This window comes from Crinia signifera, chromosome 2 (genome assembly GCF_055691185.1).
Source record: "Crinia signifera chromosome 2, ASM5569118v1, whole genome shotgun sequence".
NCBI lineage: Eukaryota > Metazoa > Chordata > Amphibia > Anura > Myobatrachidae > Crinia > Crinia signifera.
The window spans coordinates 195,293,335-195,308,595 of record NC_139218.1 but is presented as its reverse complement, the minus strand read 5'-3'; the positions used below and the strand labels follow the sequence as shown (position 1 = coordinate 195,308,595).

Below are 15,261 nucleotides of genomic sequence, written 5' to 3'. Positions count from 1 at the left end.
TCTTACTTACACTGTCTTCTACTGGATACAAAGGTACCTTACCCTCAGATTAGAGTCTGCCACCCTTTCAAATCCCCTAATACAGCATTTTTTTATTTTACATTTATTTTTTATATATATTTATTAAAGGATGGTATACAAAACAGGCATAGCTGACAGCATGGCATACATTAGGAAAACATAAAATCAAAACAGTAATATATAGATTTAATATATACTGTAGCACACAGATAGGTAGGGGAAGATCACATCAGTTAAATAAAATGCACCTGTATATATAGTTGGATATCTTGACCTGTTGAGAATACTATTAGTCAGAAGGGGGTCTGTTTTTTAATATTTGCATATTATACCAGGTGGTCAGCTGCATTAGTTCACGTAAATGATCCTTAGTAAGGGAGATGGCTTCTGAGCAATATTTTTTTTTAAATATGCTATAATGTGTATGCTCCTGCACATCGTTAACACCTCCCCCCCCTCCCCCCCCCTATCGCCTGAACAAGCAGGTCAACTTAGTTATAGAGCCAACGAACTGCATGTTTAGCTGGTTCCGGTGATGTCACTGAGCTGTATTTTTTACGATATCTTTGTCTGTACATCAATTCCCTGGCCACGACCGATATTGTACTGTAAAGATGTGACCGCTCCATTCTTTGAAACCTCTCATTTATTACAACTAAGTGACCGGATAAGCCTCTGATAAATACTCGTCACAGTGGATGCATCGCACACCCTACAGGCTTTATACAGTAGGAGGAAAGCCTTCCCCATCAAACCTCAGCAAAGAACTTCACGTATTAAAGCTGAGCCCTATTTTGGGAACCTTATCTGGTGAGGTGTAATAGTAATGGACACGAAAAACCGCACAGCCCAATTGGACATTACATGAGGTACTCTTTACCTAGCACGGCGCCCATCGCGGCCATCGCATGCACTAAAGTAACGGGTGCGACGCGACCGACGCGATGCCCGCGATTTCCCATAGGGATCAATGTTAAATTTTTCAATGGACGCGATTTTTCAGTTCAATGCCTCAATGCCCGCGATTTTGCCATAGGAAACAATGTTAAATGGGCCACAGAGTCCAAATAGGCACCCTTAGCAGTGAAATGTCCCCCACAATTGTTAACGACACCCCACGATCCACGCGAACCCGAAGCGTGGCGAGCGCAGCGAGCCCGCGAGGGGCGGCGGTTCGCGTCCTCCGACCTTTTCATACCCCCACTATCCACGTCGGCGTGGAGTTGAGAATAGAATAGTGTGGCGAAAAATTTAACATTGATCCCTATGGGAAATCGCGTGTCATTTTTACACCCGATGACCGCGATGGACATCGTGGGCGCCGAGCTAGGTAAAGAGTACCTTACATGAATATAGGGTACCGTATGGACTGTAGTCTTCATGTCACCTCTTTTTAATATTATCAGTATTACCAGCCCTGTTTTTAATCTGATGAATTTATTATTATAATTAAAATTGTGAGTTCTATTTTACTATTTGTTGTAGCACCTGAATTCTAGCGGTTATTATTCACATTTGTGTATACCTTGTTTGGGAGTGAGCTTGTTACCTAATCTTTTTATTGCTGCAGCTCACTGATTAGGTGCAGGGTTCTAGAATGATCATCACACAAATAAAGCCCTATAGGAGGCAGCACATGCCAGATCAGCAAAAGAGCAAAAGTGAAAATGCCATAAATAAATCTACCCTATACCTAACATACTTTTTTCAAAAACAATATATAAACACATGTACGTGAGGGAGGCTCTATATATTAAGGGAATGCACAAGACCATTTCCTCAGTAGTACCCTGAGGAAATGTAGCTTTTACACTGAAACGTTGGTAAAGAAAATGCTGTTGTTTACGTTAAAATCCCAGAGAGCCACCAACCTTGCTTCTATAATAGATAAAACACCTGTTAAAACAGTATTCCCAAAAGCCTATGGGGAGAAGTTTATTAAATGTGCAGTGAATATACAAACAGACATTATGCATATCACTACATGAATAAAAATGATATATATCTAAAAAAAAAAAAAATCATGTGGAAAAAATACAGATGATTTAAAAAAAAAAGTGTACTGCAAAAATTGTAATCATTTATATGGCATAAAAGTTTTTTTTATACAGGCTAATAACACTAACATGCATGACGTGAAAGCGCTCAAAGCCATTAAAGTCCTGAACAGTTAGAACAATACACCCATTACAAGTTAGGTCACCCATCTTGGTCCTCGATGAGTAATCGTAATGAAGCGACTTCTGACTCATTGAATCATATTCCTTTTGTGTAATGATGGCTGGTGAAACCACAGTGCAAGGCACTTCTGCAGATTTCTCATATACAAACCTTTCTACAGAAGTAGACTTATTGAGGGGAATTATCAGTTTGGGATTTCATCTGAGTGAAACGGTCTATTAGTTTCATCCTTATAGAAACTAATTTACTATGTTATGGGTTGCTATATAGACATCTTTTGTTACTTCATCGTACATCAGTTCACTATCTAAAAGAGAGATGCTTGTTTCCAAGGTTGGGGAACCAACAGCACTAGATAATAATAATTATTAGAATAATACTCAGAGGCGTAACTAGAACTCTGTGGGCCCCATAGCAAAATGTTGAACGTGGCCCCCCTTACTCTGTTTCAGCGATGTCGGCTGAGCCCCGGGAAATGGCTAACTACATCTTGCCAGCCCCAGGAGCCGCAGCCATATACAAAGTATAGCAAAATGTCCTTGCCTGTACTGTCTATTTGGCAGGGCAATAGCGATGCTGCTGGGCTGCGTATCACTATCGCCCACTGTGTACACATGGGGTGATTCAGGGAAACCTTTCAAGCAATTTCAACAATGTAGTTATAATCGCTTGAAAGAATCACCCCATGTGTACACCCCTTTAGGGTGGGGGCATTGTATTGAGGAGCAAGATAGAGAAAGGGAGGCGTGAGAGAATGGCAGGGAGAGAGGGGAGCAAGAGAGTGAGAGGATGTAAGGGGGGAAACAAGGGGCAGAATGTAATGTCTCCCAAGTTCAGTGACTGTTCGAGATGTCGTCCAAACTCTGACTCTTTATTGAGGCAATCACAGGGCATGGGTTTTACATTGTAAGTAATTGCTGGTATCCTGCTCGCTGCCGAATTCGTGTGGCATTACATTCTGCCCAGGGAGAGAGAGAAGGTGTCAGGAAGAGAAAGGGGGTAGATAGTGCCAGGTTGAGGGGGGAATAGAGAGAGGGAAAGGTGGGGAGGAGAGACATAAGGAAAAATAGACTAGGGGCAGAGAGAAGGAGGAGTGAGAAAGAGAAAAAGAGTGCATGGGACTGAGAAAAAGAGAGAAGAAAGGGGGAGGGTAAAGACACAGGTGAGCGTGAGAGAAGGAGACGTTGAGAGGGAGAAGGGGAGACGTTAAGAGACGGAGAAAGAGAAGGGGAGATGGAGAGAGAGAGAGAAGGGGAGATGGAGAGAGAGATGGAAGGGGAGAGGGGGAGACAAAGAGATGGAGAGAGAGGGAAAGAGAGGGAGGGAGAGACGGGGAGTGAAAGGGAGAGGGAGGGGGAGAGAAAGGGAAAGAGAGAGGGAGAGGGGGAGATAGGGAGGGGAGACGGAGAGAGGGAAAGAGAGAGGGAGGGGGGAGACAGAGAGAGGGAAAGAGAGAGGGAGGGGGGAGACAGAGAGAGGGGGAGACAGAGAGAGGGGGAAAGAGAGAGGGAAGGGGAGAGGGAGAGAGGGAAAGAGAGAGGGAAGGGGAGAGGGAGAGAGGGAAAGAGAGAGGGAAGGGGAGAGGGAGAGAGGGAAAGAGAGGGAAGGGGAGAGGGAGAGAGGGAAAGAGAGAGGGAGAGAGGGAAAGAGAGAGGGAAGGGGAGAGGGAGAGAGGGAAAGAGAGAGGGAAGGGGAGAGGGAGAGAGGGAAATAGAGAGGGAAGGGGAGAGGGAGAGAGGGAAAGAGAAAGGGAAGGGGAGAGGGAGAGAGGGAAAGAGAGACGGAGAGAGGGAAAGAGAGAGGGAGGGGGAGACGGAGAGAGGGAAAGAGAGAGGGAGGGGGAGACGGAGAGAGGGAAAGAGAGAGAGAGGGAGGGGGAGACGGAGAGAGGGAAAGAGACGAAGGGGGAGGGGGGATACGGAGACAGGGAAAGAGAGAGGGAGGGGGAGACAGAGAGAGGGAAGGAGAGAGAGGGAAAGAGGGAGGGGGGAGATGAAGAGAGGGAAAGAGAGAGGGAGGGGAGAAGGAGAGAGAGGGAAAGAGGGAGGGGGAGATGGAGAGAGGGAAAGAGGGAGGGGGAGATGGAAAGAGAGGGAAAGAGAGAGGGAGACGGAGAGAGGGAAAGAGAGCGGAGGGGGGAGATGGAGAGAGAGGGAAAGAGAGGGAGGGGGAGATGGAGAGAGAGGGAAAGAGAGGGAGGGGGAGACGGAGAGAGAGGGAAAGAGAGGGAGGGGGAGACGGAGAGAGAGGGAAAGAGAGGGAGGGGGAGACGGAGAGAGAGGGAAAGAGAGGGAGGGGGAGACGGAGAGAGAGGGAAAGAGAGGGAGGGGGAGTTGGAGAGAGAGGGGGAAAGAGAGAGGGAGGGGGAGACGGAGAGTGGAAAAGAGAGAGGGGGAGATGGGGAGAGGGAAAGAGAAAGAGGGGGAAAGAGGGAAGGGGAGACAAAAAGAGAGGGAAAGAGAGAAGGGGAGACGGAGAGGGAAAGAGAGATAAAAAAGGGGAGACAGAGAGTGAGTGAAGTCAGCCAGAACTTGGAAAGGATTGTGACAGTGGCAACAATTTATACCTCATTATCCCATACCATAATCCAATCCCTGTTCCAGTAAATTAAAGGAGGGAGAGGGGGGAAGAGAGGGAGAGGGGGGTCACTTATACCTTGCTCTGCTCCCTCCCCTCCCACTTTCCCTTTAGTATATTTCAGTTACTGTACCTCCAGCAGTGTTGGGTCTCCAGGGACAGGTCTCCCGTCGGATCTCCAGGGCCTCCCCTCCCACCAGGTATCCAGGGTGAGGCCTCCCCTTCCACAGGATCTCCGGGGACGGGCCTCCCATCAGGTGTACAGGTGCCAGGCCTCATGCCCGCCGTGCCAGGCCTCCTGTCCGCCGTGCCCGGGCTCCAGGCGAGTTAGCTTCGCGCGGATGTAGTGACGCACGTCGACCGACGCGCATCACTGTCATCACAGTGCTAATGCGGGGGCAGCAGTTTAGTTTACACGCCGGGGCTGGTCACTAGGTTGTGACGTGAAGCCCCGGCACCAGGACTACCAGAGAGGGAGTAGGGAAGGGGAGAGGTGAGCCTGGATCAACTGGCCCTCCTCCCCTTCATTGTAACGTGCACTGTGCAGCCCGCCACCGCCTCTGTCAGCACTCAGCACTGCAGTAGTGTACAAATTCAAGAGGGTGCAGGGGGCTTGCTGCGTCCTCGGGCCCCCCCAACCCGCCGGGCCCCGTAGCACCTGCACCCTCTATAGTTACGCTACTGATAATACTCACAAATAATAAAAACCAGTAAGAGAAAAATAAACCAGTCAGCATTCATTGTAGCAATGCATTATGGTTCTATGCCAAAGTCTATTCACTTTGAGAAGGCGTACACACAGAAATAAAAGTCACATATAAAGATGCATGACATGAAAGTAAGCCACCTTCTCAGTAATGATTGCACCCAACACATACCAGGAGATTTTGCCTTACAGCATTATGGGACCAACAGAACACTATACTGTGGAAACCAGCATTAGGGGCTGCAAAGTTCTTTAGGATGATGCCATACTGCGCTTAACAAGAACATTGTGAAAGGATCATAAATGCCATTTGATCACATCACCTTAGATTGTTGGATAATCGCCTGTGCTCTTTGTATCACTCAACTCACGATTGTACATGGTCAGGTGTGATGAGCAGTTTGCTCATTGCAATTAGCCTATGAAAACGTACCATAAAAATAAGCATTGTTTAAAAAAATAAATAAGTAATAAAAAAATATATATTTTTATTATACCCTTTTTACACCAAAATCCCTGGCCGGACCCTGGTCTTTGAACACGGGAGTTTTCAGGGTTGGACCCAGCTTCATACCCAGCACTTTGACCCAGGTCTGTGCCGTTTACACTGAACCTGGGTCAGCCCTGCTTTTCCTTGTGGATGTCATTAAAAATGACCATTTAAGCGATTTGTGTCCAGTCCCCCAGCCTCCTGTACTCACCCCTCAAACAAAATGTCAGTGGGGTGGGAGGCACAGGCATCACTTACCATGCAATGTGGCCCGGGGACTGCCTGTAGATATATTGAAATGGAGAAATAATTATATAGGACACATTGGTGATAAAAAAAAAATGGAGCACTGTAATATGCTGTAGATATCTTAAAAAGATCAATAGTAAAACTTGAAAACTAATGTCTGGTACGGCTCTGCCAGCGAGAGAGACAAATGCAGACTAAAAAGGTAGTCAGAACTGCGGAGAAGATCATCAGGATGTACCTTCCCTCTGTCCAGGACCTGTACCTGTCCAGAGCAAAAAAGCGGGCAACGAAGATAGTCAAGGACCAATTACATCCTGGCCATGGCTTCTTTAACCTGCTGCCATCAGGCAGATGCTACAGGGCTATTCCCACCAGGTCCAACAGAAGCCTAAAAAGTTTCTTCCCTCAAGCGGTTCACCTGTTGACACGTGAAATCATGAACACCTCACTGTCTAGTCGCGGCATAACTCTTTGCACATAATCTAACATGGTCCCCTTGGAATAACTTTCTGTATGACTGTACGTGTTCCCCCACCTGTTTATATTGTTTATTGTTTATACTGTATGCTGTTTACTTGTTACCCACCTGACAGCTGCACAGCAAACCAAAAACAAATTCCTAATATACGCAAGTGTATTAAATCCAATAAAGTGAATTCTGATTCTGAAAAAAACTATATGTGACGAAAAAGGAGAGAGAGCTGTCAGCGCAACCAGTATACACAGTGGCTGTTAGTACATTACAGCCGTGGCTAAACACCTCTGCGTGTGCACTCTCTGCTCCCTGCTCTCCACTCTAGTCCCCGCAGAAAGCGCATCCCAGTATCGGCAGCGCTGCCGCTACACGGATGTCCCAAACCGTGCTGGGACCATTTACACCGGCCACTACCCAGGTCCTGCTCATGTTCCACCCTGGTCAGGACCTGGGTTGGAGTCCCGTGTAAATGGACATGGGTTGACCCCTCTTACACCACCACTGACCCAGATCCACAAGGCAAAAACCCAAGTTTTTGCGTCAGTGTAAAATGGATATTAATGAGCATGCTGCTTGTACTACAGGGTGATATTTACAGTTGTGTACCAGTTTAGCTCTGTAATTGATATACATCAGGCATGTCCAAACTATGGCCCTCCAGAGGTTGTGAAACTACACATCCCAGCATGCCTTGCCATAGTTTTAGCATTCCCTAGTAGCAAAACTGTGGCAAGGCATGCTGAGACATGTAGTATCACAAGGCTGGAGGGCCATAGTTTGGACACGCCTGATATACATGGACAGACAGTCCCCAGGGCCCATAGGAGTATGGAAAACTAGGTAGGAAATAAGGAAAATATGAATTGTTGTGTGTCCTTGAGGACTGTCCTTGATTATGCACTTCCATGCAGTGGTGCCATTTGCTGACTAATCTTCCCCCTGCAGTTCAAAGTCACCACCTTTGCTCATGAAATATTAACAGGTTGTGCTGTCTTGGTAATTGGTATAGCTTAGAAATGAAGTACAGAACGCTCCACGTGTATAGCCCCGAGAGCCGACGATGCGTGGCCCCACCCCTCACCATCGTCTGCAAACAATAGGCAAAGCCTCGCTGTGCACATATAGCTCAGCACACATCGCGGTGTGCATCATGAGTGTACCACAATGTGTGCTGAGCGATCGTGCTTAAACATGTCGTTCAGCCTCCCTGCACCCGTCGCCCCGTGTGTGTAGGGCTTTTATACTTCTCGTGGCTTCCTCTCCTATATGGCTATACAAGGTGCTGCTATTAAAAACTATTCATTAATGTTTAAGTACATTTTAACTCTGTACCCCTTTTTTATTTATTTTCCATTGGTCAAAGATGTGCTATACTGTAGCTCATGATCTTTCAGCTTTCTCAATATCTCTGCCATGTTCTTCTGTACTTTACTAACTGATGCAAGATGGGTTCCCTAGGGTGCTAGGTCTGGTGATTATTAAGGGTGTCCTAACACTGACACCTGTCTCTCTGACAAAAACAGCTTCCCTGATGGAGGATGAAATAATTTTTCCTCAACTCTTTCTACTGATTCTCTCCCACAAAGTAATGTGGTTTCTCTGTTGCACCTTCTGGTACCCAGTCAAAATAACAACCGTATCAGAAAAGAAAAATAATTAACATGGCTCTAAATTTGGATTTTCTTAGACATGCTTTCTTCATTCTTGGTGAATATGGGTTTTCCGGCATATTGACTAGCATTTTGTCTCAAAATCACAGAATAGCTTTATCTAAAAAATGTGACTACACCTGAATTTGTTCCATAAGGTCTATACAAATTTCCTGTCTATACTCTTTCTGCTTGCCAGTGAGAAACCTTGAAACCATCTTAACACAAACCTTTGTCATGTTAAGATGCAAAACTTGCCTAACGGTTTATTTGTTTATAATTCCTGCTTTTATCGGAAGCTGAGTTCTTGGTCAATTTGAACAATTTTCTAAATTTTTCCACATTTTTGTTTATTTTTTGTTGTACAAGGCCTTCCGGGACATTCATCATCTTCAACATATTCACGACAGTCACTAGATCTTTTGTGCCACTGTAAAACACATGTACATGTGACATATAATTTGCCCAGTAAGCATCGGTTAGCATACAAAAAGATTGAGTGGACGTTTAATTAAATTTTACTAATAATTTTAAGATAATTCGTTACTCTACTTTGAAATAAGCATTTTTACAAAGTATGGGAAAAACACAGCTTCTTCAAACACTTAGTGGGATCAAACTATCTGCGAAGATTGAAATCATTTTGGGATAGTCCAAGGCCCCCCAGTTTCTTTTAACTCACAGAGGGGGAGATTATTAAAATACCGTTTATATTTTTAAAATAGCAAGTCCTGCTTCTCCTGCAATAACGTGGAGAAGAGGGCACCCGTATCACCCAAAAGTACTATGCTGCCCAATACCTGCCAATGTGATAGTGCCTCTTTTCAAGGCATTGATGAAGACCACACTTGGAATACTGTGTTCAGTTCTGGGCACCGCACCTTTAGGACATAAATGAATTGGAACAGGTACAGAGAAGGGTGACTAAGCTAGTAACAGGTCTCGAATCACTAGAATACAAAGATAGGTTAACCAGGCTGAATATGTTTTCACTGGAGAAACGGAGGTTGAGAGGTGATATGATTAGTATGTTCAAATACAGGATTGGGAATCATAGGGAACTGGGACATTATTTCTACACTAACAGGCCTATACTTAGGACACGCGGGCATGTCCTGAGGCTCAAGGAAAAGAAATTCCATACTGAATTAAGAAGAGGATTCTTCACCATTAGAGCAGTACAATTCTGGAACTCATTGCCGGTGGGGTAATTACAGCAACTACTGTTAAATTAATTTAAATAAAAACTGGATACATTTTTTGGCCACTAAGGGAATCCTATAGATATGACTTACTCAAGTCAGTAGTTACAAGTCAAATAGGTTGAACTTGATGCACTATCATCTTTTTCAACCTTAATCACTATGTTACCTATAAGGAGAGAAGTTATGTCCTCAGTCCGTGGATCTTCTCATAGGCACCCTTATCAGGACTGCACCCTCACCCTATGCCAACCAGCTGGCTCAGTGGGTATGCTTGAGACCTTGCTATTATCGCAAGTTCTTTTGTGCAACCCAGAGCCAGCAGGAAGGGGACAACGCCAGCCACGGGCCGTTGAAGAGGAACACAGTGGCTTTTTACGAGTGATAGGCAATAATACATTGCCTGAGCTGCTAACAAGGGTGTGGCTTCCTGGGGGCAGCAGCCCAGAGCGGTAAGCTGTTATTACATTTTAAAAAATGTTCCAGTATGCAGTAAAAGGAGCGCTATGTGCAGAAAGCACAAGCCCCACAAAATGGTGTATTATTAACAAGTACAGTCTCAGTATTTAATAGCTACTTAAGATATGCATACCAAAATGCTCTACACACTGCCTAAAGGCCCCATCCACTAGTAATTTTCATGCGATTTCAAGCTCCTGGAATAAATGTGTGTGTGTTTTTTACTTTAAACATACTGTATGTGGAACATTTCATACATACTGTACAACAGTATTGTTTGCAAATATATGTTGACAGTTGTAGGCACATCCACAATAAGATGGGTGTTCAATGCTAAATTTGAAATGAATTGAAACAGGTCAGGGCATATAACCCTGTTCATGTTTGAGATCCGTTCATGTCTATTCCATTGTACAGCCAGTGTGGCTGTAATAACCAACACAGAACATGGTAACTTATTTATTAGGCTGCAAAGAGGAGTACACATTAGCTGACCATGCAAAAGATATCATATCGCTAACAATTTCCCTTAAACTGTCTGAAACTCCTGGTCAAACAATATAGTACATACACATCAACCAATACAGTGGGCACATCCAGAAGCATGCCGTCATTGACAATATAGGCAGGAGTATACTGCGTATACAGAAGGGGGGGGGGGGGGCGATAACGAACCACGGGAGCATGCATAGTAAAAGATATAGTGCATACACACTAGTCGATATGCACGAAAATATCATCCATATGGCCAACAATAATTGTTAAGAACCCAGCATTACCTTTAATTTATTACTACATTAATGGGTGTATGACAATAAATTAAAACCAAGCTTTGTCTCTCTCTCTCTCTCTCTCTCGGAGCGGAGCTCCTGGGTTATCACATACTACTCAACTGGTCACAAATCATGATGGTCAGATACATGAATATGGTTTTCATGGTCATATCTACACTAAGGATTTATGGTACTTATGTAGTAACTGGGCTGCCGATTTTGAAATCGGGTCCATCGCATCGCATCGCACCCGACCATATCGCATGCGATGCGATGCGATGCGATGCGATGCGATGGACCCGATTTTTCCATAGGATTCAATGTTAAAATGGACTGAGTCCATTTTAACATAGAATTCAATGGGAAAAGGGGTCCTTTTCATACCCCTACTATCCAAGTGGGCATGGAGTTGGATATAAACCTGTGGCGAGCGTAGCGAGCCACCGAGCCCGAAGCGTGGCGAGCGTAGCGAGCCCCGCGAGGGGACACAGAATACCGTCCCCTCGCGGGGCTCACCACGCTTCGGGCTCGGTGGCTCGCTACGCTCGCCACAGGTTTATATCCAACTCCATGCCCACTTGGATAGTAGGGGTATGAAAAGGACCCCTTTTTCCCATTGAATTCCATGTTAAAATGAAATCAGTCCATTTTAACATTGAATCCTATGGAAAAATCGGGTCATCGCATCGCATCGCATCGCATGGTCGTATGCGATGCGATGCGATATTGCATCGCATCGCATCTGATTGTATGCCTTAACTTAAGGCATACAATCAAAAAATCGGCAGCCCAGATACTACATAAGTACCGGATTTATTAATGTATACAATTTTGAACTAGACACACTAACAAAAAAAAGTCATGACATTTTTTTTGTCTTCCAGTCAATTACATTTATCGAGAATGTCTATCGGTCATCATATTTGATGATTACGGTTGTTAAATCTGGTCAAGTTGAATTGGGTGTCAGTTCTGTGTGGATCCCATCAGATAGACATATCACCAAAAAATTTTAATACCTGAACATAAAAAAAAACATAAATAAAAAAAAATCTTCTATAGCCTCTACATCCGTGCTTCTTGGACATAATATCGGGCAGGTACAATTAGCCATGGGATTTTCCATTTGGCAGTAGCTCTGCCCGATGCTAAGAAATAAGTGCCACTATCTACAAAGCTGCAAGGAAAAATAAACATCAAGCGCACCCTCTGGGGTTTACTGTATGGCTGGGGTAGCCAACCCTAGTCCTCGAGAGCTACCAACAGTGCATGTTTTGCAGGTCTCCTCACAGAATGACAAGAGAGCTAATTAGCTCCACCTGTGGATCTTTTAAAATGTGTCAGTGATTAATGAGTGCAGCAGCTAGGTTGCCTGGAAAATGTGAACTGTTGGTAGCTCCCGAGGGCTAGGGTTGGTTACCACTGCTGTATGGGGTACCTCCATAGCTCTGGGCATTTAACCCAGGAGCTAATGTGCCTCAGCTTGGGCAGCAATGAATACACCTGTGCAAGGAGATGAAAAGCTTATACTGTTCAGGTCCATACACACTTGGCAATTTTGCCCAGCGTGTATGGAGCCCGATGATGGGGAAAAGGCTGGGCTGAAAAACGTCTTTCGTCCGATTTAGCAAATTTCCCCAGGGTGGGTGGCTTTCCATAGCGGGACACTATGGAAAGCCATCCACTCTGTCGCTCCTGTTCTGTTTGTTTATATGAAGTAAAGTTTATAGAACACCTCAATAAAAAACATTTTGTATACAAATGTCAAGGAATAGCTGAAGTGAGGTCAGTAAGCCATTATGTCAGAGATTGCCGGTACTAGTAGGAGTTTAGTTGCAACTTAGCAGTGCAGACTAGAATAGCTATGGGATCTCCCTCATGGCATTATTCACAGTGCACTTTATTGAAACGAATGGCTATTGGTGGGGAAAGTTTGTGGCTGTTGTAAGGAATCAGCATTACCATTTGCTTGTACAGACCGAGTATCCCTTAGCCGGATATACCATAACCGAAATATTCTGAAAACCTAAGGATTTCAGAATATTTTGAGTTTTGTTTTGTTCCCCCACACATACCTTTTGTTCATACTCACCTGGGGGGGAAGGGATGAGGTGAGTATGAAAAAAGATTTGTCTTCAGCGGCATCCCCGGTCCCAAAGATGGCGCTGAAGATGAATCCAATGGTCGTAAGGGGACCAGGTGAGTATGTAGAAAAAAATATTCCAAAATCCGGAATGATCACTTATCCCAAATGCTGGTGGTCCTGAGCATTTCAGATAAGGGATACTCAACCTTTACTACTATTTCTGAGAAGCTACCTGCAGTGTGTACAGACCATGCCATTTGAGCTAACTTATTTTGGCTGTGCCCCTGGGCATTTAGTATGTATGGAAATCTTGGTCTTCGTACTTGAACAGTCCACGATTCAAGCAGGGTGTGATGCTGAGACCCGGCAAATTCCTGGGTCACATGTCTGAAAGTCACATAAGGGGTATACTTATATAATGCATGTTTATAGAAGAACAATCTCATCGCCCATAGCAACCAGATTCTAGCTACTTTAACTACATATTTTAAGAGATTGTTCAACAAAACAACAAGTATAGCTTATCTGTACAATAGGCCAAACTCTTATGCTCGATACACACTATCTATACAATTTATTGTTCAATATATCCTACCGAAGCACATCATAATGATATACAGTACACATGTACAGTGTGTTCCCCCAATCCGTCATTAAACACAAGTGTCTGGATACACAAAGCTCTAATGCCAATCATTACTTTATATCAAATAAAGATGGAAATAACTAGTGCAGCGCTCATCATACTGTATTACATGGCGTATATAAAATATTTGTTTTACAAGTTTTTTCAAAGAAAATGTTTAATGAAAGAAATTAGTGAGAAATATATAAAGTTTGATGCTGAACAGTTAAAGAAAATGAACTTGACCAAAAGTTTACGTCTAGTAATACAATTGTTAAGAAATTATACAAGAACCTTTTTTCTCTCTGCAGGATCCCTGTCATTGCTGCAATACTAGTAGAAACGACCATGGACGACTATGACAGGACAAGAATCTCCACTACCAGATACTCCAATGACCTAAGTGTGCTAGAAGCCCTTTTACCTGCGGTTCCGATTTCCATTCATGGAGGTCAGTGTCTGGCTGTCCCGAATCTGTGGATCCCAATCTGAGGGTGAAAGAATGACGGATCCTGTATCCACTTCCCTCCTCAGCTCTTTCCTCTGTTAATGGTCCTTGGGCAATTAGTGCAGCTGTCACTATGTGATAAATCCCTGCAACCCACTCCAAAAATGGCACTCCTGATCTAAAAGACAGGCACTGGAAAAGCTATTTGCTGATTGGCTACACTTGTATGGATTCCTAGTGTGGATCTTCCTCCCTTTGATTGGCTGGCTCTTGTCACACTTCACCCTGGAGCAGAGAGGCGTCACTTGATTGGCTGACTCTTTTCACACCTGTAAAATCAGCTGGAAGGTGAGAGCAGAGCAGCAGTTGGCTGAGATCAGGGTGTGGTGCTGGTGCCCAGGTCCAGCAGCTGACCGGCCGTTGCCGTGGTGATGGCTGAGTCACCTCTTGGTCCTCATCTCTCCCCGGCTGTATGTGTATTGGTTGCCAGGCGCTGATTGGCTGTCCTGCACTCTCTTACCCCTTATTGGTGGCTAGCGCTACCTGTTCTCTACTCCGAGCAAGCCATGGGCATGAGTCAGGAGGAGGCGCGCTATGATTGGCTGGATTGCCCCTCAACCACCTGAGCGGAGTGAGAGGATGCGAGTTGTGATTGGTCGGTGCTGGCTGCTGGTGGTCTGCTGGTGGGGACTGATAGGAGAGGCGATTGGCTAGTGATCTGCGCTGCTTCAACGTCAGCCCTTGTTATTACCTGCACGCACGGCGTTAGCGTAGTGGCCGCCGGCAGCTCTTGGTCCCCCAGCTTCTTTCACTACTAAGGCGGAGTTAGATTCTGACGGCTCCCTCCTCCAGCCCCCTCCCCCGGAGGCCGGACATAGCGTCAACACAAGCACTTCACTGCCAAGAAAACTCTCCTACCGGTAACACAGCGCACACCATGCGTCACATCCGGCTACAGGAAACATTGCATCTGCGGGTCATGTGAACATTCGTAGCGCAACAACATGGAGGCGCCTAGTATTGCGCATGCTTGCTGCCTACGCATCGCAGCCCCGGCGCCGTGTGACTCGGTGCCCGCGCCTGCGCCGCCGCTCACTGACCGCTCCTGGCCTCCACCGCTACCTCCGTTTGACGTGTGTGCGGTCAGTGCTGTGCTGTCCACCACCTGCTAGTGGGGTGGGGGGCATATACCTGCGTCCTGCTGCAGTGTTCTTGTCAGGAGCACATTACGGTTTGCGTCATTGGCTGATGCCAGCTAAAACCTGCAGGGCGTGCTGGAATGTATAGTTCCATAACTGGAGGGCTGCATAATACGCACCC

General features: G+C 45.4%; 1 protein-coding gene across 2 annotated transcripts in view; it reads right to left on the bottom strand.

Moving 5' to 3' along the window:
• Positions 1–14,990, bottom strand: part of LOC146060369 (protein argonaute-3) — a 114,786-nt gene extending 99,796 nt beyond the window's left edge. The window contains exon 1 of one of the 2 annotated variants that reach the window (XM_083173506.1): positions 13,918–14,990. In XM_083173506.1, the coding sequence (XP_083029632.1) occupies positions 13,918–13,936 (19 nt within the window). In that variant the 5' untranslated portion in view covers positions 13,937–14,990. The remainder of the gene's footprint in view (positions 1–13,917) is intronic. The other variant, XM_083173507.1, reaches the window with a different exon arrangement.
• Positions 14,991–15,261: the final 271 nt, after the last annotated feature.